At 35.6% G+C, this 21607-nt stretch overlaps 1 protein-coding gene across 1 annotated transcript in view; it reads right to left on the bottom strand.

Moving 5' to 3' along the window:
• The window catches only part of RSRC1 (arginine and serine rich coiled-coil 1), a 421618-nt gene that overhangs the window by 298854 nt on the left and 101157 nt on the right, over positions 1–21607 (bottom strand). Inside the window, exon 4 of the mRNA XM_058730324.1 lies at positions 10025–10198. Coding sequence (XP_058586307.1) covers positions 10025–10198 — 174 coding nt within the window. The remainder of the gene's footprint in view (positions 1–10024; positions 10199–21607) is intronic.

Genomic DNA, 21607 nt, shown 5'->3' with positions numbered 1-21607 from the left:
AAGAGTCATCAATGAGAAATGGAATTTTAATCAGTATTCAAAATATAAATTCTAGAAGTGACATTCAGTTTTTTAAGCAACTGATGCTAAATGTTATTAACCATAATATGACTGATAACATTTAAAGTACAGAAAAAGATAATGGAAGTTATGTACACTTGGTAAAAAATGTTGTCTGAAGACTTTAATGGAGGTGATGTATATATGTATGGGCACACACGCACAATTAAACCAGGCATGGAGTATTTTCTTATTTTTATGATACCAAAAATTAAATTTTATCATTTTTATGTTTAAAAGCTAGATTTACTACCTAGAAACAACATCTAAAACCATCTCTACAAATATTTCCATACTTACTATGATCCAAGTAAATACAGTGTTGAATAAGATAGACAAAGATACATACAATCTGGCAATTTACAAAACTTAATTACAAAATTAAAAGCTCTTTATTCAGATTAGGTATAGACTATGAGTGCTAACTGCAGGGCTATTCTGCCCCTCATGAGAAGCAGAGAATACTTCATGAAGGAACTGACATCTGAAGTGAGCCCAAAAAAATTGAATGGAACTGGCAAAAGGCATGGAGGGAAAAAAAGAGGAAAAAAGAGAAAGGCTGAGAAAATAGCCTTTCAAAAGACATATAAGTAAGAAAAAAGTGGTAACTGAGAAACCAGTAATCATAAGTATCAATAAGTAAGCTTGTGTGGTTAATAAAACATACCATTTATTGAGATCCTACTCTATAGTACCAGCCTTCTTAACACCCACTGCTTCTAATATTTACAGCTTTTCATGATCATAATCCTCATTTTACGGAAGAATAAATTTAAGGCTTAAAGGGAATAATTTGCCTCGTCAGGGAAAAAACTTTAAATGACTTGAGATGGTTAAAAATTACTTGGTATCTTGTCCAGGGTGCCTTTCTGAGTTATCTCCGCCTTTCTGCTTTTCTTTGTCTATTTTTATTTATTTATTTTATTTATTTTTATTTTTTTTAATGTTTATTTATTTTTGAGACACAGAGAGAGACAGAACATGAGTGGGGAAGGAGCAGAGAGAAGGAGACACAGAATCTGAGGCAGGCTCCAGGCTCCAAGCTGTCAGCACAGGGCCCAACGCAGGACTCAAACTCATGAACTGTGAGATCATGACCTGAGCTGAAGTTGGCCACCCAGAGCCACCCAGGCGCCCCTTCTTTGTCTATTTTTAAATTTCAGAAATTACAGGTAATTGATAGCAATGCAAATGATTATTTTCCAGAGATATGCAAATAAATTTTGTCCAGTGGAGTCATGACTGATTTCCATCCTGCACGTGAAGATTTTGAAGATTTTTTTTATTAGGTTTATTTATTTTGAGAGAGAGAGAGAGAGAGAGCGAGCATGTGTGCACATGAGAGGGGGAAGGGCAGAGAGAGAGAATCCCAAGCAGGCTCTGCACTATCAGCACGGCACTGTCACCACAGGGCTCTATGTAGGGCTCGACCTAGGGCTCAAACTCATGAATGATGAGATCGTGATCGGAGCTGAAATCAAGAGCTGGATGCTCAACCGACTGATCAACACAGGCACCCCCACCCAGCATATGGAAAAAGCCAGTTTTGAGAAACAATTTTGTGTCCCATATTCCTGGTGGTATAAATATGTGTCTGCTCTCTGATTCTCCCTGAAACTAATGTAACGTTTTTATGGTTCCCTTATTAATTAATGAGTTGCAGAATACCTCCGGCATATGTTTACAAATATTTTTATAAGTCATGATTTTACCTTTTTAAAAAATTATTCTTTAATACCTTCAAAGCACAGAGTCAGAATTTGAAGTTGGCATGGATTCTGTATGGTTCCAAAGGCAAAGTTCCAACTCACTACTTTCCTCCTTTTATTCTTGAATATTTATGCTAACACAAATTTTTCTAATACCTCTTATAAGGGTCTCACCAAATTTTTTATAGCTCGTGTGCTGAAACATACTAAAAAGTGCAGCGTGAGGCTACTTTCAGTCTCTCACTTCTTCGCATAACTGTGATTCCGGAGTCTCCCGTGGAATGAAAAAGGAAAATAAAAATAAAAATACCTTCTCTCATTCCAAGGCTTTTCACAGCTAGGCAATCACAAAAAGAAAGAATGAACCTACAATTCATGCCATTTAATGCTCTATCAGGCATAATTCAAGTCGAATCCCATTGGGCAAACTCTGGGATAATTAAAATGTACTGATATAATGAATAAGAGAAAGGTGGTGACTTGGGGGAGAACTTCTAAAACCCCTGCCTCCTGCTTTTGCTGATTATTCTTTTTGTTATGTTAGATTCCCTTTCTTGACCTCGTCTTTTTGAAAAAATTACAGATTGTTTCTGTTGAACAAAACTAATACCTAGTGGCAAACCTACACAATAGAAATTGGGTGGTAAGTTTTATTGCTGTAAAAAACACCCAATAACATAAAGGGACACTGTTAAGGTATTCATTCAGTTCACAACGAAATTGTAAAAAATTTAATTTAAAAGGGAAGAAAAATCCAGTGCACACATTTATATAAAAATGTACTTGTTTACTTGCTTAACAAAATTGACAGTACGAAGCTTCCTTTGCATGTTACAATGACATGTGTTAAAGGTATACGCTTCTTTCGAACCAAACATTTACCCTTCGCCACTGGTGAAAGGCAACAAGATCTCTTTACAAAGTCTCGTCTTTTTCAATAAATTTTGCATGAAAACATGTTATACTGGCACAAAGTTGCCTGCTGTCACATTCGAAGTGTGATAAATGTTTAATGAAAACAACACCACACAGCTTGGTGTCAGACAACAGCTATCACACAGCCCTGCTTTGATCCAAACAGACACTTAAAAGGAGTTCTAAGCACGCTCTGCACCACAGAACTCTATAACCTATATGCAAATAGGGGTAAATTAGCATAAATGACTTCCTGCTGCATAAAGAAATAAGAGGTAAGGAAAAATATGACAGCCTCTAAGAGTATGTAACTGCTGTCAAAACTCAGAGTCCAGCATTCCCAAATCACTTCCAACATCTTCTGCCAAGCACTAGGTAGGAAAAATCTCATCAACAGAAACTTAGTACATGAAACTCTACAACTGAAGACTCTGGAACATTGCCAGGTCAAAGCCATAACCAACGTATATCTATAAAGTGTGATTACTATGTAATACTAGATTTCTTAGATACACTGTTTGCAATACTTCTAGCTTTTTAAATATTGTTATCCCCATTTTACAGAAGAATAAATTAAGGCTCAAAATACCTTGTTCTAGAAGGAAAAAAATATAAATGATTTAAAATGAGTAAAAATTATTATTTCTGCAAGCTAATTTAACTTTCCCAGAATCTAAATACCTTACCATTCTTTTAAATGTATGGGGGGTGTGTGTGTGTGTGTGTGTGTGTGTGTGTGTAATTCAGAATACATGTTCAAAGACAGTAATTTCTATGAACAAAAAGTATATGTTGCTTCTGTTGGTATGCTTTCTGTACTTCTAGTCTATAAAGACATACCAGAAACAGTTTCAATACAAGCAATGTAAATTGCACAGTAAACTTTTTAATGAAAGATTTTATAAATAGGTAATATACAAGCTATATTTGAAGCCTGATTTCACTGCTGTCCCAGTGGCTTCTAATCTATTTTCAGAGAGATTTAAAGACAATTGATTTAGTGGGAGTCACTCTTCAATATAAGAAATTCTATTTAAACATATTCCCCTTCTATTACCCACCAAAAAGAACGTTTCAGTCGTTCAGGTATGGCTTTGTATGCTTGGATCAGGAAATACTTACCTCTCTTTAAAAGCACAAAGCTTCAGAAAGTTATATAAAGAAAGAAAAGAAAAAAAGTATAAACTCAAATGTTGGAGCAAAATATTCCAGAAGTTTTGATGGGCACATTTCTGAGACCATCCATTCATCCATCCACAGAAAAGGCAATAAGAGGATAACTGAAAACCTTTCATGGCATCACATCGTAAAGGAGAATACATTCAGGAATACCTAATCAGGTTACTGATGAATCTTAGATTACTCAAATTAAGAAAGCACTTTACCAGGCAATAAATCCTGATGAAAAATAGACTTAAATCCAATCCATCCAAATCCTACTCTTAAGGATAGCATTAGGATTTAAAATATATAGGAGAATGTCACTGGTGGTAGTGACATATTTATTCACAACAAATTTTTCACAGAAGTCTATAAAAGCCAACTATACTTTATGGAGTTTGATCAAAATGTTGCTAAAGGACGCACAATATGAATCCACAGAAGACTCAGATGGGGTGTACGATGTTCACAATCATCAGATCAAGCTGTAATTATGATATGCCATAATAAGTTTCGTATTTCTGATTTTTGACTCGCAGTAATAGTGTGCTTAACAAAATAATGTTAAGTGTCCAATTTCAACTCAATAACTATTACCAATAAAATTTGTTTTCATATTGCAAAGACATGTCTCCATAAAGTAAATACAAATATCTAATGATATGATAAATATTTTCAGTTTTAAAAATTTGGGACAAAAGCTAATAATAATAAGAAAAAGCTATATCAATGTTTAAAGATAAAATATTCTTAAAAACTGAATTTTATAAATGTAAAACATTAAAAATTAACCATTAAACCTTTTCGAAAAAATCTAAGACAAGGCTCAGTTGGTGTCTTTCTTAAATTAGTCTTTCACATAATATTATAAGGAAAAACACCTTTTAGTCCCTATAAACTCCTGATACCCTCCCAGCTTTTATTCAGCCTTCCTTATTCAGTAGATTAATAAAATGAATAGATCCATTTACAACAGTATAAGATATAGTCATTCAAATGTCCTAGGAATTCCAAGAACTATACTTAATTCACTGCTATATTTACAAAATTTTTTTTAGAATTATCTAATTCAGTATCTTTTTCTTCAAAAGTTTAATAAAAGACCTCTTCCTTATTATTAGGCTCATTAATTCCTTCTTGAGCATTCCTTTCTCTACTTTTATTTTTCCCAATTTAAAAAATTATAAAATCATAAAATCCTTTACCATTATTGTTCTTACTCTTCTTACTTTGTACTCTATAAGCATATGCTCTATGTTGTATCGATTTTCATATAAAACTGATATTTTCAAACTGGATTGATAAAAACAAAGATTGTTATGCATAAAGAAGCAGAAGTATGCAAGTTGTTATTTTCTCTTATGTGAAGAAGCAGCTAGGTTATTTAGTATACTCTAAATATGTGTCACTGGTTGCACAACCACAACGAATATAGAAGTCCTAATTATATGGTTTGTGAATTTTTTTCCTTTCTCTCCACCTAGGTTGTGTGTGTGTGTGTGTGTGTGTGTGTGTGTGTGTGCACGCGCGCATGAGCGTGTGTGAAATCATTTGGCAAGAGACAGGTAACAAAATAATCACAGAAATAAATTTAATTAAGGGCTAGAAATTTTGCGTGTTTATTAAATATAATTAAATGCAATTCAAATAAACAGACGAAATGTTCTACTGTGGGAAAATAAGTAAGAGAGAGGGAGGGAGAAAAGAAGGAACCGATCTTTTACTAATGACAGATTTCTGACCTGATCAGAGAAAAATAAGGCACAGAAAATTCTTTCAGTTCTCTTTAGGTATTTTCTAGGGCAGTTTAAGCTATAGCATTAATTACTTAATCTCATTATATTCTCATCATCAGTGATTATGGATTACCAAGAAGTGAAGACAATGTACTCTGAAGAGGCAAGTTGCTGTTGTCAGTAAACTTGAATTAGAAGCCTAACTCTGTCATTTACTAGTTCTGTGATCACAAGTTTTCATCTATATGAAGGATAATAAAAGTACCTATTTCATGAGGTTATTATTGAAAACTAAGTAAGATAACTAACGCATGTCAATTGCTTAGCAAAATTCCTGATACTTAGAAAATATATTTAAAATGCTAGAGACTCAAGGGAGCCTGGGTGCCTCAGTCGGTTAAGCAACCGACTTTGGCTCAGGTCGTGATCTCATGGTTTGTGGGTTCGAGCCCCCATTGGGCTGACAGCTCAGAGCCCGAACCCTGCTTCAGATTCTGTGTCTCTGTCTCTCTCTACCCTTCCCCCACTCATGTTCTCTCTCTCTCTCTCAAAAGAAATAAATAAACGTTAAAAAAAATTGTTTTAATATTAGACACTTATTATGTCCACTGTGGATAAAGCCTTTTGTTCATACCTCAGATAGACCTGATCGTATCATTACCCTACTTGCAACTTCATTGGCTTCTCACTGCCTTTAGAATTAACTTCAGACTTGGGGTGCCTGGGTGGTTCAGTCAGTTGAGTGTCTGACTTTGGCTTGGGTCATGGTCTCGCAGTTCATGAGTTTGAGCCCCACATCAGGCTCATTACTGTCAGCACAGAGCTCGCTTTGGATCCTCTGTGCCCCTCTTTCTGTCCCTCCCCCACTTGTGCTTTCTCTCTCTCTCTCTCAAAAATAAATAGACATTAAAAAAATTAAAAAAAATAATTAACTCCAAACTTAACATAACTTATAAGGTACTCCAATAATCATCTCTCACCATTATTCCTCTTCAACTCTAAACCAAGCCTCATTAGACTTTAGTTCCTCAAACATGCCATACCCCCCCTGCTTGCCTGTCTTTCACAGGAAGTTCATTTTGCACATACATTCTTTCTCATCTCTGAGATGAGTGTATACATCTCTGGTGTATAAACACCACTTCTTCTGAGAGATCTTCCCTCATATGCTAACTAGTCTGGATCAACCAGCTTATTGTTCATGGAAATATCTTGCAACCACAATGTTGCAATGTTCATCCTCAAGACTGAGGATGAAAGCCAAGATGCTGAGACTGGCCTTTTGGAAGGGTAAAACGGCCCAGATCTGCTTACCTCTAAACTCTTTGTTATATTAGCAAGGTATGTGCTCATGGTTTAAGCTAGATGCTGACAAACTACAACCTGTGGGCCAAATCTAGCCAGTTGCCCATTTTTGTAAGCAAACTTTTATTGCAATACAGCCATATCATTCATTTAACATTATCTATGGGCTGCCTTCGTGTTAAAAGGACACGCTTCAGTGTTGCAAAAGAGACATATGGCCTAAGAAGTCTAAGTTATTTGCCATCTAGCCCTTTACAAAAAATATGCTATCCTTGGTTTAAGCTACTATTGGTTAGGTTTTGTTACTATGACCAAAAGCATCCTAACTCATACAATGTTTCCATAACTTCCTAGTGAAACATCCATCTGATTTCACTGTAATTACTTATACATCTTCCCTTCTATCTATGCTTATTCTGCCATCTGCATGAACTGTCCAAGTAGGACTGGCCTACTATTATGTTCCTATTACCAACATACTACTTGACAAATAGAAGGCATGTAAATATTGTTGCCTGAACAAGCAAACAAATTAATGAGTGTATATATCAAAAGCCAATATTTATTAACAAGTAACATGTACATTAGGTACTCTAAAAGATAAAAAAGAGATAAGATACATTTACTGCCCTGAATGGCTTAAAAAATCAGGTTTAGGAAATAAACATGTAAAAAAAGAAAGATAAATTATTTCTGAAGCGAAGCAGGTATATCTGTACATATATAAACACTACCATATTAAATGTGTACACTGACCTAAAAAAATTCTGATTTTAGATTATACCAAAAGGTAAGAATTTGGTGTCCTCAACACTGACCAGGAGAGAAAATATCCCGATATAATACCACTCTATATTATGGTCCACTAAAACCATGGAAATTACTGAATCAAGCTACTCACAGCTTTTTAACATCAGTTCCCAGAGCCCTTCAACCGACACCTATTGTTTTTTTTTTTTTTTTAACATTTAACATTTAACATTTATTTATTTATGTTTGCACTTGCGCAAGGGGGAAGGGCAGAGAGAGAATCCAGTGCAGAGCTTGATGCGGGACTCAAACTCATGAACCGCGAGATCATGACCTGAGCTGTAGTTGGATGCTTAACTGACTGAGCCACCCAGGCACCCTGACACCTCTTGATTTGACCTTGCTCATTACCTTTGTTGAGATTTAAAAAATAATGATGAATACAACATTATTACCTTGTAGATCTATCATCCAGAATTCAGTCCTTTGAACATAATGAACACTGAGTCTAGCCTGTAAAGCTAGCTGACCCAGACCTTCAAGATTGATGTTAACCATATGAGAATCTTTCCTGAAACCACCCAACCTCCCTTTTTTATCCATGAACTCAATTTTCTTACCTTTAACATCCCCAAAATAATGCTTTATGTAATTTCAATTTTGTACAACTGTATAATTATTCTGGTGAGGTGGAAAGCAAAAATTTAATGAGTAGTAAAAATCATATTCAGTCTTCTCATAGCCATGTACTATCTAAAGTGTAAACCAAAAGGAAAACAAAAAAAGAACAAGGAGCAAAGCAGTTCCTTGATTGACATAATTTATTCATCCTCAGTCAGTATCTTCCAGTCTTAGAAACCTATTCTGTGTCCTCCACATCTATCATCCTCCTGACTTTCTCCTTTTACCAACAGATTTCTCCCACATCCTCTCTGATCTTAATTCCACTCTACCACTTGAGCTAACATAGCCTCCCTAGCCTTATGGCCAGGTATCCAACCCTATCTCCTCTCCTATAATATTCAACAACCCTTAAAACTAGAAAAAGACAGAAGTTAGAATTTTGTAGGAGCACAACTGGTCTATGTGCATTCATGGTTGTGAGGTGATCAGGAAAAAGAAAGTCACATAATAATGTTATCCTCTTCCAAAATCCACCACAAATTTATCATTTCAAGGAATCTGGCAGGTTTAAATAATATCACTAAATCTGAAAATAAGAAATTAACAGACAACGGTGAAAAAGGATGAGATGACTTCCACATTCTTTAATAAATTTAATTCCTCACAGAATCAAGACCTCAAGGAACTACATTCAAGACCCTGATAAGTTCTTTAACACTGAAAACTGATCCATAAAGAAAAACATTTTTGTACTCAAGTATCACAGTGAATATACATGGGGCGTAGAAAGACTCACAAAGGGGGATAAATTCCAAGATGTTCTACTTCATAAAATAAAAGACCCCAATGTCATTTTTTTTTTTTTTTTTCAACGTTTTTTATTTTATTTTTGGGACAGAGAGAGACAGAGCATGAACGGGGGAGGGGCAGAGAGAGGGAGACACAGAATCGGAAACAGGCTCCAGGCTCTGAGCCATCAGCCCAGAGCCTGACGCGGGGCTCGAACTCACGGACCGCGAGATCGTGACCTGGCTGAAGTCGGACGCTTAACCGACTGCGCCACCCAGGCGCCCCCCCAATGTCATTTTTGAATAAAACAAATAAGAAGCTATAATTTATACTATCAACCAAGATTTTCTTTCATTTTAACATCTAATACATAGTTATGAATGGATTCCAACCTCCAAATGTACAAAGCTAGAATAACTGGTTAATACCAACTCTGGAAAAAATAAATTCTGGGCCTCACACACATACACTCATTCTAATAAACACACACCTTAACAGTGACCAAGTCCCATTCTACATTGAAAGAGGCCTAACCAATAGTAACATGGTTACTAACATGGTTCTTTCCCTTTGTTTTACCTTTACCCTTTTCTCCTAACAGCTTTACAATAAATTAATAGACATTTTTAATCATAAGCTAGTCTTTAAATTTTAAATTCATATTCATGATAAGGAAACTGAATATAGAACTCTCCTAAAGAATTATGTAAATTTTCCTTTACTGACATACTAAGCTTTGATAGTGCCATTTATTTTGTGCTTCTAAAGCTTGTTATGTAAGTATTAAATGAAAAAAGGAATACAAAGGAAGAACAGTAAAAATCTGAGATAACCATTTTGATTTTATCCTTTCTTCTTTATCTACAGTATTCTCTATTTTATCCTTCTAAGAAAAACCTCAGAGAATGAAAATTCAGTTTGAATATTGCCATGGAATCACTGAGTCATCACTGCTTAAGATTTACTTCAACTTACCCACGTTTGATGTTGTGTAATTCCTTGTCCTTGCATTTATCCTTCTCTTTTTCTCTTTTCTCCTTATCTCTGCCTTTACGTCTTTCTCTATCCCGAGACCGACTACGGGTTCTTCGGTGACTGGACCTTTCACTGCTTCGACTATGAGAACGTGGACGAGGTCTTGACCTAGACCTATAATAAGTAGAGTTTATTACATTCATTTAGATTATATTTTGTATTATACATACAAATACTCTTTAAAACTATCTGAAAGAAAAGGATTTAGTTTTAGCTATGGATTTAGTAACTAACTGTGTGAAGTAAGCATCTGTATAGGATTCTTTATGAATAAGTACACTCAATTAAAATGACATGAGGGAGGGGTGTCTGGGTGGTTTGGTTGGTTAAGCAGGTTAAAGCATCTGATTCTTGATTTTGGCTCAGGACACAATTTCATAGCTCGTGGGATGGAGCCCCATGCTGATAGCACTGAGTCTGCTTAGGATTCTCTCTCACTGCTGTTGTTTAACATAGTGTTCGAAGTGCTAGCATCAGCAATCGACAACAAAAGGAAATCAAAGGCATCAAAATTGGCAAAAACGAAGTTAAGCTTTGACTTTTTGCAGATGACGTGATATTATACATAAAAAAACCTAAAGACTCCACCGAAAGTCTGCTAGAACTGATACATGAATTCAGCAAAGTCGCAGGATACAAAATCAATGTACAGAAATCAGTTGCATTCTTATACACTAATAATGAAGCAACAGAAAGACAAATGAAGAAACTGATCCCATTCACAACTGCACCAAGAATCATAAAATACCTAGGAATAAACCTAACCAAAGATGTAAAAGATCTGTATGCTGAAAACTATAGAAAGCTTATGAAGGAAACTGAAGAAGATATAAAGAAATGGAAAAACATTCTGTGCTCATGGATTGGAAGAATAAATATTATTAAAATATCAGTACTACCAAAGCAATCTACACATTCAGTGCAATCCCAATCAAAATTGCACCAGCATTCTTCTCGAAGCTAGCACAAGCAATCCTAAAATTTGTATGGAACCACAAAAGATCCCGAATAGCCAAAGTAATATTGAAGAAGACCAAAGTGGGAGGCATCACAATCCCAGACTTTAGCCTCTACTACAAAGCTGTAATCATCAAGACAGCATGGTATTGGCACAAAAACAGACACATAGACCAATGGAATAGAGACTCCAGAATTGGACCCATAAAAGTATGGCCAACTAATCTTTGACAAAGCAGGAAAGAGTATCCAATGGAAAAAAGAGTCTCTTTAACAAATGGTGCTGGGAGAACTGGACAGCAACATGCAGAAGAATGAAACTAGACCACTTTCTTACATCATTCACAAAAATAAACTCAAAATGGATAAAGGATCTGAATGTGAGACAGGAAACCATCAAAACCCTAGAGGAGAAATGCAGGAAAAAACCTCTCTGACCTCAGCCGCAGCAAATTCTTACTTGACACATCCCCAAAGGCAAGGGAATTAAAAGCAAAAATGAACTATTGGGACCTCGTGAAGATAAAAAGCTTCTGCACTGCAAAGGAAACAATCAACAAAACTAAAAGGCAAACGACAGAATGGGAAAAGATATTTGCAAATGACATATCGGACAAAGGGCTAGTATCCAAAATCTATAAAGAACTCACCAAACTCCACACCCAAAAAACAAATAATCCAGTGAAGAAATGGGCGGAAGACATGAATAGACACTTCTCTAAAGAAGACATCCAGATGACCAACAGGCACATGAAAAGATGCTCAATGTCACTCCTCACCAGGGAAATACAAATCAAAAGCTCACACCAGTCAGAGTGGCTAAAATGAACAAATCAGGAGACTATAGATAGATGCTGGCGAGGATGTGGAGATACGGGAACCCGCTTGCACTGTTGGTGGGAATGCAAACTGGTGCAGCCGTTCTGGAAAACAGTGTGGAGGTTCCTCAAAAAAATTAAAAGTAGACCTACCCTGTAAAGTAGACCCAGCAGTAGCACTGCTAGGAATTTACCCAAGGGATACAGGAGTGCTGATGCATAGGGCCATTGGACCCCAATGTTTATAGCAGCACTTTCAACAATAGCCAAATTATGGAAAGAGCCTAAATGTCCATCAACTGACAAATGGATAAAGAAATTGTGGTTTATATATACAATGGAATACTGCTTGGCAATGAGAAAGCATGAAACATGGCCTTTTGTAGCAACGTGGATGAAACTGGAGAGTGTTATGCTAAGTGAAATAAGTCATACAGAGAAAGACAGATACCATATGTTTTCACTCTTATGTGGATCCTGAGAAACTTAACAGAAGACCACGGGGGAGGGGAAGGGGGAAAAAAAAAAAGGTTAGAGAGGGAGGGAGCCAAAACATAAGAGACTCTTAAAAACTGAGAACTAGGGGCGCCTGGGTGGCGCAGTCAGTTAAGCGTCCGACTTCAGCCAGGTCACGATCTCGCGGTCCATGAGTTCGAGCCCCGCGTCAGGCTCTGGGCTGATGGCTCGGAGCCTGGAGCCTGTTTCTGATTCTGTGTCTCCCTCTCTCTGACCCTCCCCCGTTCATGCTCTGTCTCTCTCTGTCCCAAAAATAAATAAAAAACGTTGAAAAAAAAATTAAAAACTGAGAACTGAGGGTTGATGGGGGGTGCCCATGTAGGGCAGCTAAAACTCCAACAGAAAACTTTAGGATTTCCAGCCAGAAAAACCAATAGAAAGACTCAGGGCAACCATCGCAAAAGGAAAATGAAAGGGGAATCCTGAAAGACTGAGAGGAGGGAGCCACAAATTCTAGATGTATATACTCTACTCAAATCTTGGGCTAAACCCTACATTTTGCAAATGAGGGAACTCCAAATAGCTAAGGGTAAAAGAACTAAAAATTTCAAATGCCCCCAGAGAGACAGGATTTTTGCAATTTTAATTCAACTAAATTTCGTGCTAAAACAAACAAGTAAACAAAAAATCAATATTTTTTTGAAGAATATAGCAGAATCCAGACTTTTCAAAATATGACATTCACCATGTCCAGGATAAAATTATTAGATAATATAACAAAGCATGAAAAATGTGATCCAATCTGAAGAGAAAAGATAGTCAATAGAGATTAACCCTGAGATGAGCCAAATGTTAGCAACAGCACAAGGATTTTAAAAAAGCATAACTATGCTTGCAATAAATACAGAAATCTCAGCAGGAAAACTAGAAAATGAAAAAAATAGTAATTCTATAACTAAAATTCTATAACTAAAAAATATAATATCTGAAATTTAAATTATGCTGAATAAGATTAAAGTCTACTAATTAGTAATAATAGAGGAAAGAATCTGTATACTTGGAAATAAATCAATCAAAACTACCCAAACTAAAGAACTAAGAGGGAAGAAAAAAAAAAAAAAAAAAAGACCGTCAATAAGAAAAACAGATCCTCCAGGATCTCCATGACAATATCCAAATGTCTAACACAGTTAAATACAGAAGGAGAGAAAATAATAAAATAAAGAACAATTTATTTTTGTGGTGGCTATAATACCCCCAAGTTTAGTGAAAAACAAGTTATCAGATCCTAGAAGTTTAGTGAACCCCAAGATAAATATAGATATCATGACTATTGATGAAACCAATGAAAACCAAAAGTAAAGAGAAATCTTGAAAGTATTCAGAAAAAAAACTGACACATTACATACAGGAAGGAGAGCAATGATAGTCGTTACTGCTGGCTTCTCATCAGATACAGTGGAGACCAGAAGACAAGAGAACAAAGTTCTTAGTTAACATAGTGAAAGAAAACAACATTCAAACCAGAATTTCATATTTAGCAACAACATATCTCAAAAACTAAAAGTAAAATACAGACATTTTTGAGGTAACGGGAAGAATAAACCATAATCATCAACAGTAGATCTGTACTACAGTAAGTTCTAAAATAAGTTCTTTGGGATGAAAAGAGTGATGACAGATGAAAACCTGGGATCTTTAGGAAGGAATGAAGACCATTGGAAATGGTAAATATATGGGAAATATAAAAAACCACTTCCTTTATTTAAAATACATATATGTGCTTAAAATAAAAATATACAATGTTTCACTGTAGAGTTTATAATGAAAGTAGATAGAATATATATCATCTCTATTAAAAAAAAAACTATGCAGCAGGTAAATGGAGACCTGAGGTTTCTACATTTTGCATGAATGGTGAAATAGTAACTCTAAGTACACTGAAATGGTAAGGGCATCTATATAATCCTTAGAACAATCACTTAAAGAAATAAAAGAAGAAATGTAAATATGTACAGCTAAAAAGCCAAAATATGAGCTAAATAAGAATTCATATTTTTAAAATGCTTATTTACTTATTTTGAGAGCAGAGAAAGGGCAGAGAGAGCCAGAAAGAAAGAATCTCAAGCAGGCTCCACAATCAGCATGGACCCAACATGGGACTCAATCTCATGACCCTGGGATCACAACCAGGAGATCACAACCTGAGTGCCGATATGGAGTCCAACACTTAACTGACCAAGCCCCCAGGTGTCCCTAAACAAGAATTCTTAAAAATATTCATTAATCTAAAAGGAGGCTGGAAAAGAAGTACAAAGAAACAAAAATCAGAGGGTCAAACATAAAATAAATATATATTATATGAATATAAAATACATAAAATACATAAAAACATACATATAAAATACATAAAATAGAGATATATCAGATAGTAGACTTAATATATCAAATATATCAATATCAAATATATATACCAAATATATCAATAAATACCTTAAATACTAATAAATACTTTAAATAAAAAGAGATTGTCCAAATGAATCATAAAGCATCACACAACTACATGCTGTCTACAAGATGTTTACTTTAAATATACAGATACAGGTTCAAAGTAAATGGCTAAAAACAGATATAGAGTAAAACCTTGGAATGCAAATGTTGTTCTGTGAGTGTTCCACAAGATAAGCAAACATTTCTAATAAATTTTAACTTGATAAACAAGCAATGTCTTGCAATACAAGTAGTACGTGACACCCAAAGTCACGTGATCACAACTGAGCCAATGGTGGTTCTCTCTCTCTCTCTCTCTCTCTCTCTCTCTCTCTGCAGGGTTGTGTGTGATCGTCTCCCATGCTCAGATGCTTGGTCTCAGGCCACAGTGTTTGGCAGAAATCAGCGATTTTTCAGAACATTGGAACGTGCCCACAACTGGCACTAGGGTATTTTTTGTCACTTCAAAGCACCTATGGACAGTCCTTTGCTTTTCTGTACAAGAGTAAGCTTAGGAAGGCTTTACTACATTCTAGGTCAGGCTGCCTGCAGATACAGACCCTTTCCTCTGCTGCCTTATTGCCAGTTACATTAAATACAGTATGTGACAAGAGTTTACTGTACTGTAGTCAACATCTGTGCCAGCGTATACAATGGCCCCCATGCAGAAAGGGTAAAAAGAAAGGTTGAATGCGTTGAAGGAGAAGATGATTATAGTGGAAGTAAGGAAGAAACACATCAAGAAGTACAAAAGAGGTACACGAGTGGCCGAAATTGCAAGATTTTATAAGAAGTGCACGTCTGCATCTTGTCTGCAGAGGAGGAGGAGAAGGTGGAGGAATCCCTCACTTCAAACGAGATTAAAGCGATGTGTAAAATGTGGGAAACAGTACAAAATTTTGTAGAAAAGCATGGCCTGAATAAGGCTGTAGCAGTGCAAGTAATGAATCTGTTTAACAACAATGCAACATCACATTTCCGCGAAATCCTCAAAAGGAGGAAAAAGCAAGTGTCACTGGATAGGTTTCTTGTTAAAGCTCCATGAAAAGAAAAGATTCCATTGAGCCAATATATAGCAGTGATTCCGTTAGTGATAGTGGAAGTCGTCCTACACAATAACCCTCCTCTCTCATCTCCTTCATACCAGCCATGAAGATTTTCAAAAGTAAATGCAGGTTAATTTGTTTATTTTTCTTTATACTTTGTATTTTCTCTTTATTTTGTATTATATTACAGTATTATAATCAGTTTTATATGAATATTTGTGGGTTGTGGAACAAATCATCTGTTTCCTTTTTCTTACGGGGAACTTCGCTTTGCTATACAAGTGCTTTGGATTACAAGTATGTTTCCAGAATTATGGACACAAACCAAGGTTTTATTTTATCATGCAAACAGTAAGCACAGAAAAGCTGAAATGAATATGTTAATATTAGATAAACTTGAGAAACTAAAACTATCACCAAAAAGAGAAAAGGATACTTCATGATTATAGGATCAATTCATAAATAGAAACCATACAAAATATGTTTATCCAACCACAACAGATCTGGAGTTTAATAACAATAAAACATCTAGAAAAAAATAGACATTAAATACTCTTCTAAATAATTCACTGATCAAGTAAGAAATCACAAGAAAAATTAGAAAATATTTTTAACTGAATGACAATGAAAATACAACATAGGAGAATTTGTAAGATAAGTTAAAGCAATATTTAGAGGGAAACATACAGCTTTAAGCGCTTATATTAGAAAAGAAGAAAGGTCTAAAATCAAATACCTAAGGTTTCATCTTAAGAAGCTAGAAAAAGAAGAGGAAAGTAAGTTCAAAGTAGGTAGAAGGAAGGAAACATTAAATAATGAGGAAAAATCAATAGAATAGGAAGCAATAAAGAAAAATAGCCAAAATCTGGTTCTCTGAGAATGTCAATATATTTGGTAAATCCCTAGCTAGACTGACTAGGGGGAAAGAGAAGACAGCAAACACAAATTATTTCCTCCAAATAATGTGGATGATAGAGAAACTGCATAAATTAGTCCTGAGTATTTGGACATATGTAAGTCTTGAAGACAATTAACATGGATTTCACTAGTGGTAATGTCTTACCTCTTTCATCCCTAATTGGTTTACTCACTGAATGAAAAGCAGTATTATCCGAATACGGTCACAAACTTTTTTTAATATGTGATTTTGAGAAGTTACAATATTTATTGCTAGGGATGTCAACATGGGTTATTATCCTAATTTACAAAAATAAAATTTCTATCTCTTTAAGTTTAATTACTCCCTCTCTTAATTTTGACATGACTTTTTTCCACATAAATTTTTTTTTTTAAGTTTATTTATATTTTGAGAGAGAGAGAGGGTATGCACCTTCAGGGGATGGGCAGAGACAGAGGGAGAAAGAGGGAGAGACAAAGAGAATTCCAAGATCACAAGCAGGCTTCGCACAGTCAGCACGGAGCCCAATGCAGGCCTCTAACTCATCAACTGTGAGATGGTGACCTGAGCCAAGGCGGGACACTTAACCAAATGAGCCATACAAGTGCCCTTCGACATGTTTTAATTTATCCTCACAATTTATTTCCCCCACAAAAGTTAGTTTATTCATTTCTAATTAAATCTTCTATTATATGTGAATATATACAAATTTTAACATATTCTTCTAAGATTTTGAACAATAATCATATATAATTAAAAGTTTTCTATTAAAAGAAAGTTATGATAATAAAAATGGAGGGGGGCCTTTTTTGTGACAGCCTCAATCACTATACATATACATTCCGTGTATATACACATAGAGTATATTATTTTAATTTGGTTCTACATCTTTCAGGAACAAAATATGATTCTTGCAATTACTTTTCACTCAACTAATGAAAATGTGGAGCGACAAAAATAAGTGAGTTAACATTAGTTTAAACTCTAACAACAAAACTAAGAGTTCTCTTTTTAAATGAATCTTTAATATAAGCCCATTTCTTACCGGATTGCCCTTTTGTCAGAATACACAACTTGACAAAAATGTGCAACCATTCACAGATTACAAATGAGGTATATTTGGGTGAAATCATGTTTTTTCACTGTATCTTATAAAAATAGATGTATCTGTCATTAAGATATTCAAACTTCTATAAGTATTAAGTTAAAAAATAAAGGATTCCTTACATAGTAGTGTCCTCGAACAAGTTATTTCCTCTGAGGGCATCTGTTTCCTTATCTACAAAAGGGGGATAATAACTACTTTCAGGGTTACCTAACTGAATTGTGAGATCGCAGACAAGTGATGTGAGAGCAGGCAGGCAATTAGAAAGACGTAACTGAGGGATGTGCTAATCTGAATGAAGTAGTAAAATCTGAATCAGAAGCATATTAAGTTTGCTTCCCTCATACTAAAGCTAAACCACTAAAGAGCAGCATTCTGATTTTGACAGATCTTTAAAATCTTAAAGCTGGCTGGGGCACCTGGGTGGCTCAGTCGGTTAAGCGTCCGACTTCAGCTCAGGTCATGATCCACAGTTCGTGGGTTTGAGCCCCACGTCTGGCTCTGTGCTGACAGTTCAGAGCCTGGAGCCTGCTTTGGATTCTGTGTCTCCCTCTCTCTGTGCGCACTCCCCCCCCCCCCCCCCGGCTCACACTATGTCTCTTTCTCTCTCTCAAAAATAAATAAACGTTAAAAAAATAAAATAAAATCTTAAAGCTGGAATAAGGATTAATCAAGTTTCAATATATTTCTTTTATAAAGGAAGGTAAAGAATAACCATCTTGGCCAATAACCCATATCTTCACAGAAAACCCACAGCAGCCAAATACACGATCTTCACAGATTTGCTATTAATAGAAAAACCATATCACCTATCATACAAACTTTTGAAGGATAAAAGGGTGATTTTTAATAGTCAAGACAGGCAGTATAACATTAAGACAACATGTCTAAGTTGGTACTGTCCCAGAGAGACCAGAAAGTATGATCACTCTATCACCATCACAGCAAAGCTAGATACCACAATTAGAAGCCTTCCATATCAATTACTATCTGCCCACCCTCCCCACAGCACCTACTTTCCCAATCTCCATTCCTCCCAATGTACCCAATTCATAAAATAAACACAATTATCTCCAAATCATCCCATGGTTTTCCCTAACACAAAATCCCACTGTAGAAAACCTATGCCTGTTATTGTCCAAAACATCTTGCTCATTATTCACCATATGTCAATACATGCAACCCATGCCATTTTGGAATACTGTCCTATAAATATTACTGATGTGGCTCAAAGAACTATGACAGCAATAGCAGAACTATAAATTAAGCCATCCATGTTAATGGATGAGACTTTCTTTAGACTTGGCTTAATTTAGCCAAGTCTAAAGAAAATAGTAAGTTTTAAAATATCACAGTGTACAATATAAACTACTGGATCTTTCTCTCCCTGTCTTAATGTTTGTTATGTTAATTCTCATATTGTAGGCCTCTTGATTTTATAGGCTACAAGTTTTATAGGCCACAAGAAGCAAAATATGACTCTGGAGAGAATACATGGAGAAAAGACAGTAAGTCCAAAAAATAGCAAAATAACAGTATTAAAAGCTGTTAAGGGGCGCCTGGGTGGCGCAGTCGGTTGGGCGTCCGACTTCAGCCAGGTCACGATCTCGCGGTCCGTGAGTTCGAGCCCCGCGTCGGGCTCTGGGCTGATGGCTCAGAGCCTGGAGCCTGTTTCCGATTCTGTGTCTCCCTCTCTCTCTGCCCCTCCCCCGTTCATGCTCTGTCTCTCTCTGTCCCAAAAATAAATAAAAAACGTTGAAAAAAAAAAAAATAAAAAAATAAAAAAATAAAAAAAAAAAAAAGCTGTTAAAAAAGAACCACAAAATCAAACAAAGACTCAAAGTGAATTAAGCTGACTTCTTAGCTGTCATGAGAATTACTTTACATAATTTTGAGTAAAATGCACATCCCAGACATATGAACAACCCCATTTACTTTATTAAGTAACTTTAACTATGTATTTAAAGGATCTCCGTCAAGAAGAAAGTAACAGATCACAGTAAAGAGATTTTCTACCCTGACCAGAGAAACAAAAAGTTGAAGAAACTACACTAAAATTTAAGATGTTATTTGTCCTTCATTCCTTAAATAAATACCCTTCTGATAAATCACTCTAGAAGTCTCTAGAGCACCATAACTAAAATGGAGATATATTATAAGCAAAGAAACATTTGATAAAAAATGTGGCATTCTAGAACACACAATATATAAGCAATAAATGGACAGCAAGATGTCCTATTATACCAGATAAATGCTTTCAATATCTACAGAATAGGAACAATCACCATAACATCCCTACATAAAATGAATTACTGCCCTCAAAAACCAATTCGTCAAGTTTCTTAATTGGCTAATAAGTTCTAAACACATGTAATCAAAACAAATATCCTAATATTTTATCTTTCAAAAAAAATAACTACAATACTTCAAGTAGTCTCTTAAGTAGAGTTCTATAAATAAAGACTATATTTACCATAAAGTAAAACTGTACTTAAAATTAAATTTTAAAATTATACAGTGAATAAATTTACACGAATTCCATGTCAGGATGACGTTTTGAACATGGACATCTACTTTCAACCCCAACTAAAACCTAACAACCAGGGGAATTTTTTTAAAGGATGCACACTCTAGGAAAGAAATATATTATGAAAAGGGAAGTGTCCACTGGTGGCTTGGTGGTAGAAAACAACTAGAAAACAAAATGCTGAAGCTCAGGGTTCCATAAAACATCAAAGGATCTGAAAATAAGCTTAGCTTTTCTCATAAAGTTCCCCATTCATTAGAGAAACTTCCATCTCCCTGTATTTTTTTTTTTTTAATTTTTTTCAACGTTTTTTATTTATTTTTGGACAGAGAGAGACAGAGCATGAACGGGGGAGGGGCAGAGAGAGAGGGAGACACAGAATCGGAAACAGGCTCCAGGCTCCGAGCCATCAGCCCAGAGCCTGACGCGGGGCTCGAACTCACGGACCGCGAGATCGTGACCTGGCTGAAGTCGGACGCTTAACCGACTGCGCCACCCAGGCGCCCCCATCTCCCTGTATTAATAACGTACAGTGCCACTCAAGAAACCTTATAAGTCACCTAAAACCTTCAGTGTAGTCACAGAATTGCCTATTACTGCGGATCCAGGAAAATTCTCCGCCTTATCATGAACCACAACAAAAAGAATCTGACATCCATACAAAGCAACTGCAGTTGAACCTCGAACAACATGGGTTTTAACTGCGTGGATCCACTTATATGCAGATTTTTTTCAATAAATGCATTACAGTATTGTAAATGTATTTTCCCTTCCTTATGACTTTCTTAATAACTCTTTTCTTTAGCTTACTTTATCACATGAATATAAAACATAATACGTATAACATATAAAATATGTGTTAATCAGTTGTTTAGGTTATCAGTAAGGCTTCTGATTAAATTTCTAGGGAGTCAACTGAGTGGGGGATTGGCATCCCAAGAGTCAACTGTATAAAAAAAGAAACAAAGTGGGGTACCTTAGTGGCTCAGTTAAACAACCAATTCTTAATGATTTTGGCTGAGGTCTTGATCTCATGGTTCATGAGATCAAGTCCCGCATTGGATTCCACACTGATAATGTGGATAAGAGCCTGCTTGGGATTCTCTCGCTCTGCCCCTTCCCCACTCGTGTTTTCTCTCTCTCTCTCTCTCTCTCTCTTTCTTTCTCAAATAATAAACTTAAAAAAATAAAACAAAGTTTGAATTAAATTTTTCAGGTGAAGCAGA

Source organism: Neofelis nebulosa, chromosome 5 (genome assembly GCF_028018385.1).
Source record: "Neofelis nebulosa isolate mNeoNeb1 chromosome 5, mNeoNeb1.pri, whole genome shotgun sequence".
Taxonomy (NCBI): domain Eukaryota; kingdom Metazoa; phylum Chordata; class Mammalia; order Carnivora; family Felidae; genus Neofelis; species Neofelis nebulosa.
This window is presented reverse-complemented; position numbering and strand designations above follow the sequence as displayed.